The sequence below is a fragment of the Mixophyes fleayi genome, chromosome 1 (assembly GCF_038048845.1).
Source record: "Mixophyes fleayi isolate aMixFle1 chromosome 1, aMixFle1.hap1, whole genome shotgun sequence".
Lineage (NCBI taxonomy): Eukaryota > Metazoa > Chordata > Amphibia > Anura > Limnodynastidae > Mixophyes > Mixophyes fleayi.
The window spans coordinates 327,837,911-327,853,803 of NC_134402.1; the positions used below are offsets into that span (position 1 = coordinate 327,837,911).

Sequence of the window (15,893 nt, forward strand, 5' to 3'; positions counted from 1 at the left end):
GTGGAACGCACAGGATTCCGGTGGAACGCATACACATGGCTTATATGTCACATCCAAAGCGCCCTTCAGTAGAGGATTGTGAGCATTTGAGAGGTCAGGCAACTATCTAATACTGTGCATTCTAGCATCTACTACTTTTCTTATAACATACTGTTATGTTCACCAAGTAATCCTTTGTGCATAGCCATATTTATACAGAGGATAATCTCTGATCCAAACGGTGGTTGGTGATTTAACAGTAAGCCAGCAAATAACATTTCTGTGAATTCATTTTTAGCATTTTTGTAACCAATAAAAAAGAAGAAATACAATCTTGCATGACTTCCGTGGAAATACAACACTATTTTTAATATACGATCAAACAGCACATCCAGACAGATTTTCTGCTGCATTGCAAGTTTGAGCTGATGGTTCTTTTTCAGAAATAAACTGCTGAATATTTGTGCTAAATGTAGGTCATAGCAAAATGTTAGATAATTATGAAAGTTTTATTTTAGCATGTTTACGCCTCACAAGCTTCTTTCACTATTATTTGCGTGGGCAACACTTGTCTTTTTGCACAGGTATCAAGGATCGCTATTCCTGCAGCATTTCCTAGGTGGTTTCGTATTAAGCCCTTGAATACGCTGTTTTGCTGTTGGCCCTAAATGCTACTTAGAGCAGGGTCTGTGTTATTCTGGCAAAACCCATGCAGTTCAACATGACTGCAGAAAAAGCTACCATGTCACACCACTCTTCGTTAGGGTTAATGTTCAGGAATAGAGTTCCTGCATAGTGTTAAAGTTTTAATTTGAATATACACATTTCATTGTTTGTGCCAGGAATAGGAAACATTTTTATATGCCAGAACGTTTGCTTTTCAGAGATAAGCTTGTTTGCTGTAAATAGCTATTCTTACTGCCCTACCGGATGGATTCAGACACATGGCAGGTTGTCAGCAAGAAGAAAGCAATCAAGAAGAAATCCTCAAGGATAAAAGAAAATTCTGTTTCTGAAGTTGAAGGATCTGCGCAACCTCATCCTTCCTACCCGGTTAAAGACTGTAAAGCAGTAATCAAGCAAATTAATGAAACAATGTGAGTTACCTAGTGGTGATTTTGCATGTCTGCAGCTGCTTAATTAAGACATTGTAATTATTTAAATAGTAACAAGATTTAATACACATAATACTAAAAATTATGAAGTGAATATCTAAAAATAAACAATAGCAAGTCATAAATACAGATAACAATGTTAAAAGTAAACACATCCCACTATACGTTCTTCCACCCCTCATATATTACACAAAGTCCCAGCAGAGATGACAGAACCCCACCATCTCTACACAGTATGCCAGAAATGTCCTTAAATGGTTGGTCATTGGTGGGCAGCCCAAATCTTTTCACTTTGATATTATGGCTCTAGTTGTACAGATTACTCAGTATATTTAACTAGTACTACTGAACTGTTTTCAGTACAGGCATGTAGGGTGTGTATTTTTTGTTTTGATCTAAATATGTTCTCATTTACAGTATATTATGTAGCATGATGGAAAAAATAACAAGATTTGTTTTGTTTTTTATTTCTATTGTATAGTTTAATTTTTCAGGGATTTTGTTTTGAACTGCACCTTTCAGCAATGTTATTTTCTTAGCTTGTGTAAAAACAACATTTCTTTTTATATTATAAAATTGTGATGTTATATTATTGCCTTTTTAACAGGGAAAATGTGAGACTATCTGACTTTTGGGACTCCTGTCACGGTGAGTAGTTTGTGAAGTGAACTGGTGCATGTACTTTTTAAATCCCAATTTTAGGAAAGACCAGTTTGAATTCTATTATCAGGTGTATCACCATTCATAAGCAGGTGGAGCCAGCCTATCTAACCCAATCACTTGGGTGAAAGAAAAGTGTTTGATGCTGATAGACAAATTACTGACATGTTAGTCAGTAAACACTGTGACATAAAAGGTGTCTTCATTCAGGCCAATCGCTGAACAGCCGGTCTTGGTGACACACATGGATGGCTAAATTGAACTTATCCTACTGTCAAACAACTATATCCTAAGGGTTTACGTTACTGCAGCTCTGATGGCACTCACTAGACATTGCATTTTGGTCAGGACAAATAGAAATGAGATATGATTTCAAAGAGTCTCAGACATCTGTGGTGGCCACCTTAAATTTCTTAGCCTGAAGATGAGCACACACAGGCTGATCTTGTCTGCCAATGAGTCTTTGTCATTCAAATTGGTCAAATATTGCACACAGAGCCCCCCTCCCCCCCCAAACAATTGATCTGAATATTCAAAATGTAATCAAATTTGATTTCCTTAAATGAAAAATTAGGTTGGTTGAGCGCTTAATGGAATCATCTTTGAATCTGGAAGTGCCCACTTATTTCAAAAAATGACTACAGTATAGCAATCATTTGACCAATTAAAGTTAATTTTGGAGTACAGTATTGCAATGATTCCTGTGTTACTACAGTTTTACTAGACTGTCACCAATTTTATACTTTTCATATTTTTCTCATAGGTTGTCTTAACAAATGTCAGCAAATAGCTCATTTGACTTCAGAGCACAACAGAGATAATGACGACCTAATGATAAATCTGCATCTCGAGGAAGCTAACTGTAGGTCTCTCCAACACTTTGACTGTGTGTGCTATGGCCTGGGAAATTTTACATCATGTGTTATATCTCGGCACCAAATGGCATTCTTACTTTTGATCCTGGATCTTTTTAAGGTGATAGTTAAAAATATTGAGAATAAATCACAAGGGTGCAGAATATAGAATGTAATTGTTTAAGAAATGATCAGGTAGGTGGCATTTTACCTTCGAATAAGGAATAACAGCTTCTCTTTTAGTTGAAGTATGTGTAGTTTATTTAACAGATATTTTACATTGAACTGTTCCGTTATTGTAGTTTGTCCAGATTTGTTAATTGACAATACACAAAGAAACCACAAAGCAATTTGAAATGACATAATCTTTCACCTGGGTCTCTTATTATTATATTTATTTTTTAGTCTCTTTATAAAATGTTATCACATCAGCACCATAAATACCATCCATATTTGTAGTTGGATGTTTCTGCATCACTTGCTGTGAGTTCAGAGATTGGAAGATCTTGTAGGGCATGTAGCTGTCTAGGACAGGCCTGGCCAACCTGCAGCTCTCCATCTGTTGTGAAACTACAAGTCCCAGCATGCTTTTCAGAAGATATCCAATTGATAGCTGGCAGGGCATGCTGGGACTTGTAGTTTCACAACAGCTGAAGAGCCATAGGTTGGCCAGGCCTGGTCTAGGACTTAAGACTCTGCCGTTTACTCTATAATCTGACATGTCCCTGTCCCTGTTTTGATATTGCTGAGATCTCAATGAAGCATAAGACGTAAAATACAAGTCGATCATGGTAACAGGCATGGTATTTCAAATAATTAGTGTATTTTGGTTTTCTTTGCAGATCCCAAGAAAGCAGTGCTTTATTTTTGACCCATTATTTTCCCCCTTGGAGAGTAGTGTACTTCAAGAACTAGGTCTGACTCTTGTATTAAAAAATGAGGTATGTTATGGTGATGCTGCTCACCTCAAGCTGAGTAATGTAAGAGCAAGTGCGACTATGATCTCAATGCATCAATTTTCTACTAGGTATTGAACACAATAGCAATGATTATGTGAAGCTTTTACAGTCTCCTAACGGTCTCACTAGTCATAAATCGTATGACATCGTTGGGAAGCACATTGCACTCTAAAGACTTGTCTAATTGTATGTCCCTTTGTGATATTGTCACTGAGCGCATAGTACCCTGACGAGAAATGGAGGCTCCCTGTGATTACTGAGAAGAGATTGTTAGTTGCATACCAGTTTGTTTAAATCAAGTTACATGTACTGTTAAGTGAATGTCAGTCTCTGAGTCCATGGGAGGAAAATCTATGAAATCTACAAGTGATGTTTGCAGTCCAATAGACAAATTAAATATTTATGGGCAGCACAGTGGCTTAGTGGTTAGCACTTCTGCCTTACCACACTGGGGTCTTGAGTTCCATTCACGACCATGGCCTTATCTGTGAAGAGTTTGTATGTTCTCCTCGTGTTTGTGTGGGTTTCCTCCGGGTGCCCCAGTTTCCTCCCACATTCCAAAAATATACTGGTAGGTTAATTGGCTGCTAACAAATAGACCCTAATCTGTTTGTCTGTCTGTGTGTATATTAGATAATTTAGACTGTAAGCTCCAATGGGGCAGAGACTGATGTGAGTGAGTTCTCTGTACATCGCTGTGGAATCAGTGGCGCTATATAAATAAATGGTGATGATGATAGTTAAGATTAAAACTTGTATATCCTCGAGCCATAGGGTTAGTATATGAGTGCTTTGAAAAAAATCACTGGTAAAAAGCATAGACAAAACATTGTACTTTGACTTTGCTTTAACAGATCATTGAAAATGTGTTAATTGAGGTGTCTCTAAACTTCCTGGCTGGATAACTTACTATGTTGGCTCATATGTATATGTATATCAGAAAGTGTGTGTGTACAGATCCATTAACTTACATAATGTTATTGGACTATTAGTGTTATATTAAATTTAATATGCTTTAATTATGTGCATTAAAAGCTTAAAATGAATGCATGTGTGCATGGGCATTAGATTTACCCTTGTCCCAAGAGTGCAGGTAGAAAACCCCAAAACTTTATTGGTTACCTAACGTAAACTTTTTTTTTTAACTATGGCGGCATAAATTGTGACTGTAAACTATTTCTTCCTCTATTTCTAATCCCTAGGTCCCCTCTTTGAAACTGCATGCCTACAGTGCTCAGAGAGGGCGTCCATCCCTCTGCTATAGAGGGCATGGCTGAACTTTATTCCCCTGTGCTCTGAGTAATTGACTCCTGGTGGCTTTTGGCTTTAGGTTATGGAGGCTTCTAAGGCTTATGGGGGACTTCCAATGAGAACACCACCCATTTGCTACATAGGGGACAGATTAATAAAAGGGAAGTTCTACAAAAATGAGGTTCCCCTTTAAGACCCTGTAATGGACATTAACCAAATTGTGACCTTATTTATACATATATGGCTCCTTAAAATTAGACGCTGAATTACTATTGTTTGAGTTCCTTCTATAATTTTTCTTTTTTCATATTACCAAGTTACTAGTAAGGACTCCCTGTGTAAACTCTTGCCATATAACAGGCTAGAATCTTGTAACTAATTTTGTAAACCCTGTAGAATAATAGAGAACCTATATTTTCTTTATAGGAGGGAAAGCATGTTGTGTGTAAACCCACCATGTTCTACATGCTACATTGTGGGAAGGCTCTGTATAATAATTTGCTATGGCGGAACTGGTCGTGGGATGCTTTATCGCAGATGATCATCATTGGCAACAGTTTCAAAGGGATAGAAGAACGGTAAGTGATTAAAGAAGATCACCATTCTATGATTTAACACAAGTTAACCCGTGCATGAAACTCATGCATTCTAGTCAAATCAAGCTACTTAAGGTGTTAAAAAGGTTCTTGTCATCTTCATCGCCACACACACACACACGCCGCTAGGCTTTTATATATTAGATAATGCTAAGAATTTAGTAGGTCAGTGTAGTATATAACTCCGCCCAGCAGGTGGCGCTGCAGCTTGAGCACTCTGTCACCCGGTAGTTTTTTCCACACACACACACTAACACACGCTGCTAGGCTTTTATATATTAGATAATACCGTGGTCTCTGATTTTATCCCAATATGTGAGCAATAACTGTCAAGTGTCAGAACATCCTAGTAGGGAATTGAGACCTCAAAGCATACACCAACATGTAAGTACACATTTCCTGAGTACATTGGGCTTGGTAGCCTATGTCTCAACGTTAATTTTATATTGTGAAAAAATAGCCAAACCGTGTTATGGCAGTTACTCAAATGTTCTTAGGATAGCTCCTATAAAGGTACTTGCTTTTTAACATTTATATTGTAATGTTTACATTTGCAAAATTATCTTGTCTTATAGATTGTTATCAAGAATCCTACAGAGAGATTATGCTTATATCCATAAGGTAAGTTGTGAGATTGTGTTATGTTTTGTTTTGTTGGTGGTGTTGGGGGGTTTGTGAGGACTGATTTTAATAGTTTCTACCAGATGCAGTGATGGAGGGAAAATAATAAAGAGCACAGGCTGGCATTTGTCTGGTACTGCTGAGTGTAATATTCTGACCATTAGTGCTGTATAATATGTTCTATGCTGACTAATGTTAGGTGTGTAGCTATAGTAATATGTTGGATGATACGTTAATGTATTGTGCATAGCCTCACCCATAAAAATGTTTGTGAAAATTTGTCCTTACATAATTACATGCTCCTAACTTTGGTTCTAGCAGTTTATCTAGGCCTGCAGTAAATTATGCACCTCAATACCTTTTGAAATGGATGCATTGTCCTTTTTAAATGATTTTTATTTTATTATTTATAGCCCTCTTCCCACAACATATCTCCTTTTACCCTTTCCAGGAAATGCGCAGGGAGGGGAGGCTTTCGTGCGTGCCATTCGGCAGGAACTAAATATTCAGGAGTGCAAGGAGTTAGAAAACCCAGGCAATTCACTGTTGAAGTGGCAAAAGAGGCAGATTGTTTCTTCCCCTTGTCACCTCTGTTGAAGGATCTTTTGTGGAAGGCGTGGGTTAAACTAAACTGCAGGTTTCACGCTGTTTAAAGACCCTTTATCTGCGCCCCAACGCCTCCAGGACAAAATAGGAATCTCCTCCTCAGGTAGATGCTCCCTAACCACCACCATCTCAATCCGTAATGCTGTTAGCCTCAAGGATAGCACAGGTAGGAAGCTTGGGGTTTCCCCGAAATCCATTTTTACGGTCACATGGGCCTCCCTTAGACTTAATTTAGCTGCAGCTTGGGTAAATAAGGTGGTGTGAGGTGGTCTGAGCAGTTAACTGAGGAACTGCAATCAGGAACACCCAGAACATATACCTATGAGAATCCACAATTAATGTTTGTCTCATAGGTCCAGGCTCTCTGCCTCGGCAATAACCGCATGCTGAGCCTCTGGCTGCGGACGTGGCAAGTGGAAGCAAAATCCAAAAAGACTCTTGAGTCTCTGCCTTTCTCGGGGTAAGGTTTTTCAGTCTTGAGCTGGACAAAATCATCTCAGTGGCTACGGGGTGAAGTGTACTTTTCTTCAAGCCTTGAAACCCTACTTTTTGCTCCTTATGCCCCCCCAGGTAGGGCAAGGAGCCACTGTTCCAGAGGTCTCCGCCTCTCACAGAGGCCAGCAGAGAGGAAACAGGCTTGGGCACCTAGATGTCCAGCTCCCAGGCCAGCAGGCAAACAGTCAGCATGACAAATAGGCTTCCTTCTTGGGGCCTCTGTAGTGGAAGCCCATTTACAGCATTTCTGGGACAGGTGGTTCATTTCTACCACCTACACCTGGTCCATAGCAATTGTGTCCGGGACGGACGGACATCTTAGATATGATAAAGACCCAACCAAAGCGGTTCTTCGCAATGGGTCTTCCCGAAGACCCAGTATAATATCAGGCCCTGTGGGATGAAATCCATTTCCTGTCTTCTTCTGGCATTGTGATCCCAGTTCTGGAAGCCCAAAAAGTTTTGGGGTTCTACTCCAATCTCCTCTTGGTACAGAAGCCAGACAAGTCCTTAAGGCCCATACTGAACTTAAAATCTCTGAATGTACAAGGTTCCAATACAGGAAGTTTCAAAATGAACTAATCTCAATCTCGAAGTGGAACAAGTCTCTGTTGCAACTAACCAACTCAATGCATCAGACTATCTCCATCAGGTCGCTTAATTGGTGGTTGAGGAGTGACCACCTCAACAGGGTGGTTGCTACACAACTCGTTCACTATATGGGAATTAGACCCTGATAACCACAAACACCAGCCTCAGAGGCTGTGGGGCAGTTACCCTTTAGTACCATTTTCAGGGACTCTGGAGGAGGCAAAGCTTTGATAAACATCCTGGAACTCAGGGCAATCTTTAACTCCCTGGTCAGGGCTCAGTCCATCTTACAAGGAAGCACAGTAAAGGTCCAGTTCAACAACGCCACAGCTGTGCCATATCTGAATTATCGGGGCGGCACAAGTGTGCCCAGTCCATGATGGAGACAGGTCGGATCATGCGTTGGGTGGAACAAAATGTTCCGACCATCTCGGGCGATGTGTACCCAGAGATAGGCAACTGGAAAACCTTTTGACTCAGCCAGTAGGGGGCTTATTTGGGTAAGCGGTCTCTACACCCAGAGATCTTCCAGCAGCTGGTGGACAGGTGAGGTCGGCCAGACGTTGACATGACGGTGTCTCGGTTGGTGGACACTTATTGCTCCAGGACAAGGCACCCCCAGGCGTTGTTAACAGATGCCATGTCAGTTCCCTGGGATTTACCCTCATTTACCTGTTCCCTCCAATAGTCATGCTACACAGGATTCTCAAGAAGGTAAAGAGGGAGGGTGCCCATGTGATCCTGGTGGCTCCGGATTGGCCATAAAGGCTGTTGAAGTCCCCAACCTTCTCGCCATGGCAGAGGATCCACTGTGAAGGCTCCCTCTAAGGCCAGGCTTTATCAGTGTGGCTGTTGAGGCCATGATCCTTGAAGCCAAGATGTTTATATATGCTGTGGTGCAAACCATGTTGAGCTAACTGGTATCAGCCAGAAGCAATCATAGGGTCTGGCAGACCTACAGTTCCTGGTCCGAGTGCAAAGGGTATCCTGTTGTTGTTGACTCCTCTCCCTCTTCTCCTTTGGGGCTTTGTTAGTAAAAAAAAAAAACAATTTAAAGCGCTCAAGCTACATTTCACAGCACTGTATAACCAATGGATTCAGAGAACAATATTTAACGTAAGTATAAAAATCCCATTTTTAGGTTTACTGACTCTTCAGGGTTCAGTTGTCTGCGATGTGTTGCTGAGTGCCTCTGGGATCGTCTCGAAAGCATTCTGCGGCTTTGCAACATTTATGTCCACCCCATAGAGGTGTTCAGGTAAATCGGCGAGGGTATGGTACCATAGTACCCTGAAAACATCACAGTGATGTTCGGCAGCAAATTGCAGACAATTGATCTTCCCCCTGCAGATTCTGTACATTGTAAATATACAGTTCTGGTCTGAAGCTATGTGCAAGTGAAATGTGATTATAGAGATGTGGCATATCTAAGTTAGGTGTTGATTACCTAGGCTCTCATTTAGAGTTTGAAGCAAATTCAGCTAAAGAGTGCAATTTTGCGCCTATACAAATCACATTGCGATGCAAGGGGTACACACTTATTATTTTATTTTTTTTGCATGAAGGGAATATGCTGCCTGCTTTTGCATGTAGACCATAACACTGGGATCTGATGTTATGGGACACTGTGAATACCTTATATTTATGAATATTAGATGAATGTCTGTTGTACTAGATATAGTGGGTATATAATGATTTATTGTCCTGTATTTCAATACAGAGTTTACAAGTTGTAGAAGAAACGCCATTTCCAGAGAGTACTCAGTACAGTGATATTTTCAATGACACATCCATCCATAGCTTTACTATTACAAAACTGAAGACTTTACCTAAGGAAATATGGCAACAACAGAGTGAACCTCATTACCTAGAATGTGATGACCTGGAGATCATCCGCAACTTTACAAGATAGCCCTGACTGCACTCTCCATACCTCTCAGACCTCTAATAATAGTGCACATCCAAAGGCAAGATGGCACCACCTGATTGGCTACATCCAGCTAGGGCTGCTGTTCTTTCCATAAACTCTCCATTCAGATTAGACTTCTGATAAAGATATACATCATACAAGATGTTTCTCTGTATGCAAAGGCGAAAGAGACATATCCTTTGAGTTTCTTTCCAAAGTATGATTTTTTTTCCTCTCTTGTATATAAAATCTTTTATATATATTTTAGTTTAAATCACCAATAAATTCATTTAATTGGCTTTGATTATTTTGGTAGTCTGAAACATTTTGTACACTATTTAGTTCACAAGCAGAGCTTGTGACGTGAACCTTTTGCCTGTGAATGTAGTGATCTCCCTCTGTCATCATGTTCACCAGCTCTGCAATTTTGAAGACCTTCATTTTCCCTTTATTAGTAATTTATAAGTTATTTGACTAGAGCTTCTATATAAAGAGGACCCACTGTTATATTTTATTTGCCTGACTGACCAGGAGGACTGGGTGGCTGGAGAGAAGGTCAGCCATGGTTATGCCAGCTAATGGGTAAGTATGTGTATTGGGAGTATATTACTAAAGGAGATAAAGACATAAAATAGAGGAACTCTAACCTTTGCTTTTTTAAAATTTTTGTATGTGTCCAATATAAATATTAACAGATTAATGTATAAGGCTAGTGACGCATGGGCGCTGTAAGGTCCTCCATACTTATATTTTTTTAACTGCCCCCTGAAACACTTACAATAAGTTGGCTTTGGTGATCATTACTCTGTACAGTCCTCCAAGAGCTCTCATGCCAATCCAATACAACACAATACAATGGGTTTGGTACATTGATTGAATGTAATTGGGCATCTTGTTACATTCACAGATATATGTAAAAATTCCCATATCATGACAGAACCTTAAATGGAAAGTATATCCTAGTTAAAAGCAGTGTTCATGTTTAATTTTAAAGCAGTGTTTGCTACAACCTAAGTTTCTATGTGTAGCATAATACACTGTACCTCTCTACATACCTGCATCATTGGCCTCTACGAGAACATTACTACCCAGTGGGCGATATACATTAATAAATGAATTAATAAATAATAGCATCTTTTATACATGAGCTGTACAACATAAACATGAATTTCAAGATAAATAATGTTTCAAATAATGTAAACTCTATTTCTCTATCATCCATTGAGGAACTCTGGACTATGGGGTATAGAGCCTCTTTTAGGACATTGGCACTTAAATAATTCGAATTTAGAGGCTCTTTTCTGTTATACCTCCCCATCTTCAACAGAAGTCTGTCTTTTAGAGTGCAATCAGGACATGGTATTTGTTTTTGTTCTTTTTGCTGGGCTGCCTCGTCAGTCTGTATTTTTTACTTTGGATTTTAATTTACCGCTGAGGTGGTCATCTCGCTAGCCTGTCTGCAAACTGGATCTTCCCCAGGATCGGTACCACTTGCCATAACCCTGATCCTGATGTGTGCTGTCCTACCAAGGCACCTTCTTTACAGCAGGCGCAGGTTTTGACCAAGGGGCCCTGTGCTGCTTCTCCCAAGAAGACAATGATAAAGAATAGGAATCAGTCATTCAGGATTCTTTGTGATTTGAAAAGGACTCTGCAAGATGGCAAGGGGTGGGTGATTCAGTGCAGGCATTTCAATAGGTACCACACATCTAGGTCAGCAGGGAGTCAGTGAAGTCTGGCAAAGTAAGAAAAAGCAGTTGCTTTCCTTCCTTATTCTCTGCAATGAGAAAATGTGTGGTCCAATCCCATACATAAGTTTTACGTTACACACCGATTGCAAGTCCTTTGTACCTTACCAAAGTAAAAAGCAGATAAAGGGAAATTCCACCTAGAGTTGATGCCCCTATAGCGTGATTGTTTAAGGCAGTCAGTATGCTTATCCCGAATACCACAGCCCTTAAGGACGGTACGTTGGGAAGTTTGAGACATTCTAAAATCTAATTATGTAGTGGCTGGTTCTTCATTGACACCCATTTTAGCCTCGGATTGGGTCAACCAAGCAATGGAAAAGTGGTCAGAGCAACTGTTATTAGCCTTGCCCTTGCAGTCTGAGAGGTCTAATTCTGAAATGGCGATCTGAATATCTGGGAGACGCAGCTTTGGATGCTGGACCTATTGAAGCCAGTATTTCAGCTCTGTTTGTCTCAGCTTGCTGAGCTCAATGCTTGGGAGGCAGATGCAGATTGCGGGTGGAAAGCGTTTTCTAGAGGTAGTTTTATCCTGCAGGTAAATCTATGAAGAGTGTGGGGCTCTTAGGTTCTGTTGTTTTGCTTTGCCATGAAGGCAACAGTCAGGAATCAAGTTGGCAGTTCTCAGCTCTTCATGGAGGACAGCAGAGAGGTAAACGGGAGTAGTTCACTAAGAAGCCGTCAGCCAAACAGAATCCTTTAACCACGCTCTCATGTCACCCATTCTATAAAAAATAATCTTTACTACTCTTCAGTCTCTAGCTACTGCCCCATTTCTCTTCCCTTTGCCTCCAAAATACTTGAGGGGCTTGTCTGCAAACATCTCACCACTTACCTTTTTGAACACTCCCTCCTCGATCCTCTCCAATCAGGCTTCCGCCCCCTCCACTCCACTGAAACTGCACTGGCTAAAGTCACCAACCATCTCCTCTCGGCCAAAGCCAAGGGACATTTTTCCATTTTTATCCTCCTGGATCTCTCAGCGGCCTTCAACACCGTGGACCACCCCCTCCTGATTCACACTCTCCACTCCATTGGCCTCTCCAGCACCATCCTTTCTTGGTTCACCTCCTAATTTGCCAACTGATTCTTCTCTGTTTCCACCTCTGGTTCCCCCCTTCCAGTTGGGGTCCCACAGGGCTCTGTTCTTGGCCCTTTGCTCTTTTCGCTATACACCTCTTTCCTGGGTGAACTCATCAGCTTCTTCGGCCTCCAGTACCACCTCTATGCCGATGACGCTCAACTCTACCTCTCATCTCCTGATCTCTCTCCCTCCCTCCTCTCTCGAGTGTCAGCCTGCCTCGCTTCCATCTCCTCCTGGATGTGCTCTAGATGTCTTAAACTCAGCATTGCCAGAACTGAACTCATTAGACTATTGTAACTTTCTCTTTACTGGCCTTCCCTGCTCTCATCTCGCTCTTCTTCGATCTATACTCAACGCCACTGCTAAATTTATCTTCCTTTCTCACCGCTCCACATCCATCTCTCCTTCTACCAAGCCCTACACTGGTTCCCCTTCACCTACAGAATCCTTTTCAAACTCCTCAGCCTCACATGCAAGGCCCTTGCCAACTCCACTGCTCCCTATATCTCCAACCTCATCTCTATTAAGAAGCCATCGCCTCTCTTACCCTCTGATAACCTCACTTACTTATTCAAAACTTCTCCCGCTCTGTGGCCCTCCATTGGAACAATCTACCTTGTTCTATCTGAACATTGGCCCAATCTGTGCAGCTTCAAACTGGCATTAAAAACGCACCTAAAGTCTACCGGTCATCCATAATTCATCCATATGTAGATTTGTGCTTATCTTAGATTTGCGGTCTCTGTGTGTATGTAAATTGATCATCCACAACTTTAAAACCACCTGCCTACTATTGTGTAGGTCCCCCTCATGCTGCCAAAACAGTCCTGACCTGTCGAGGCATGGACTCCACGTGACCTCTGATGTTGTCCTGTGGTATCCTGTAAGTTGGGAGGTCCATGGCTTAGACTTGCTTAACCAGCACACCCCATAGATGCACAACTGGATTGAGATCTGGGGAGTTTTGAACTCTTTGTCATGTTCCCCAAAGCATTTCTGAACAATTATTGCAGCGTGGCAGGGTGCATCATCCTGCTGAATGAGGCAACTGCCATCAGGAAATACCGTTGCAACAATGTTTAGGTAGGTGGTACGTGTCAAAGTAACATCAATATGAATGCCAGGACCCAAGGTTTCTCGACAGAAGATTGCTGTGAACATCACACTGCCTCCACCAGCTTGCTTTTTTCTCATAGTGCATCTTGATGCATACACACCTGGCCATCCACATGATGTAAAAGAAAATGTGATTCATCATACCAGGCCAACATCTTCTATTGCTACATGGCCTAGTTCTGGTGCTTATATACCCATTGTAGGCGCTTTCAGTGGTGGACAGGGGTCAGCAGGGGCACCCCGACCAGTCTGCGGCTACGCAGAACCATATGCAGCAAGCTGCAATACATTGAGTTTTCTGACACCTTTCTATCATAGCCACCATTAACTTTTTCAGCAATTTGTACTATAGTAGCTCTTTTGTGGGATTGGACCAGACAGGCTAGCCTTCGGCTTCCTACGCGCATCAATGAGCATTGGGCGTCCATGACCCTGTTGTTGATTCACTGGTTGTCCTTCCTTGTATCACTTCCAGGAACACCCCACAAGACCTGCTGTTTTGGAGATGATCTGGCCCAGTCGTCTAGCAATCACAATTTGGCCCTTGTCAAAGTGCTCAGATCTTTACGCTTGCCCATTTTTCCTGCTTCCAAAACATCAACTTTAATAACTGACTGTACACTTGCTGCCTAATATATCCCACCCATTGACAGGTGCCATTGTAACGAGATAATCTTGACTTGTGAGTGGTATTAGTGTTGTGGCTGATCGGTGTGTATGGATGTGTAGCACACCCCTGGGTATGTGAACTAATGACACATGGACACATTCCTCAATACACTTCGTAGGAGGCGTATCATTTTCAGGTACTGGAGGCCTGGTGTAAATATAGGTGGTGGTGATGATGATACCATACTATCTAGCGGCTTCTGATCGCCTCCAGATAATAGTACTACATTTCTTAGCGGCTACATTAGGACTTAGTTGCCGCCGTTTGTTCGGATTTCTTATTTGTCATTTCCAATTTGACTACTGAAGGTAGGAAAAAGATTCCCATTGGATTTATAAAGTGGTAAAAGACAGAGAAGAAGAAAATGTTGCATGTATTAAAGAAACTTTTGAGCCACTATTTTCTCTTGTGTATATGACACTACATTAATTGTGTATGAATGGTTAATGTGACCTTCACATTTTCTACATCAAGTTGCATCTGTACGCTAGCTTTGGGGGGGTATGTATACTTATATGTAATACTGAAGGAAAGAAGTTACCCATTGGATTTAGAAAATGACAGATGTGGGTTTTATTTGTATTAAACTAAATTTTGTATGGAAAATGCAACTTTTATATATTAATAACACTGTCAAGACACTATTTTCTCCTGGGTATAAGACACTTTACATTGTTTACGACTAGGGTAATTCAACTTTTGTGTTTACTACTTACACTGTCAAACCGCACTTCTACGCTATCGCTGGGTGCAAGTATACACATTTGTATGACTGGAGCAGCAATACTGCTGTGTTTTGAGTTGAACGTATCTAGAGGTTTGTGCAACTCAGCATTTACGCAACATTTCTTACATGTACGTTAAAGCGAAAAATGCATCAAACTGTAAATGAGACCTATTTTATGCAAAGAGGTTGCTTCAGAATGTCCCTTGCTGCTGTTCTACACAATTTCACTTCTACTTAATATCGAATGTTGTCATTTATTTCGGTGGTAGTCACTTAAACGACTACCTAAACCCCGATACCAATTACGCCTACATGAGAACACCGATGGAGGGCTTACCAATACTGTTATCCCACGACAGCTTGCAAAAGAGACTACAGAGAAATGTGGCACATCAATAGGCTGTCCGCCCAAAATGACGTCAGAAGAGCGAGCGACACTGTTATTCCGGTGGTTATTTAAGGAGGCGGTGGGTGTTCCGGCGGTACAATGTTTTTTTTAGAATGCATTGTAGATTGTACCGCTGGTACACCCGCCGCCTCTTTAAATAACCACCAGAAAAGCAGGAATGACAGTGTCGTGCTCTCTACTGACGTCATTTCGGTCAGGTGGCCTCTTGATGTGCCGCATTTCTCTGTACTCTCTTTTGCAAGCTGTCGGGGGAAACCAGTATCAGTAAGCCCTCCATCGGTGTTCTCAGGTAGGCATAATTGGTGTCTGGGTTTGAGGAGTCGTAACTTAGTACCCAACTCATTTATTTACCATTGCAGCCTATTATGGTCAATCTGACTTTATTTTTATTATTGAATTGCTGATATCTGTTCTTGCACAATTTAAGACAATAAATATTGATACACATAAGACCAGAAAGACAGTACAGCAAATCTGAAATATTTATTAAATGACATGTAATA

General features: G+C 41.1%; 1 protein-coding gene across 2 annotated transcripts; it reads left to right on the forward strand.

Moving 5' to 3' along the window:
- Positions 1–43: 43 nt before the first annotated feature.
- Positions 44–9,910, forward strand: SRRD (SRR1 domain containing). Of its 2 annotated transcripts, none has more exons than XM_075214466.1 (8): positions 44–112; positions 907–1,076; positions 1,702–1,742; positions 2,518–2,729; positions 3,451–3,549; positions 5,245–5,396; positions 5,990–6,035; positions 9,448–9,910. In XM_075214466.1, the coding sequence occupies exons 2-8, from the start codon at positions 910–912 to the stop codon at positions 9,637–9,639; spliced, it is 909 nt and encodes a 302-aa protein (XP_075070567.1). In that variant the 5' UTR covers positions 44–112; positions 907–909; the 3' UTR covers positions 9,640–9,910. The 2 variants fall into 2 exon arrangements, with proteins under 2 accessions (XP_075070567.1, XP_075070578.1); XM_075214477.1 differs by having other exon boundaries at positions 61–114; positions 864–1,076.
- The last annotated feature ends 5,983 nt before the right edge of the window (positions 9,911–15,893 follow it).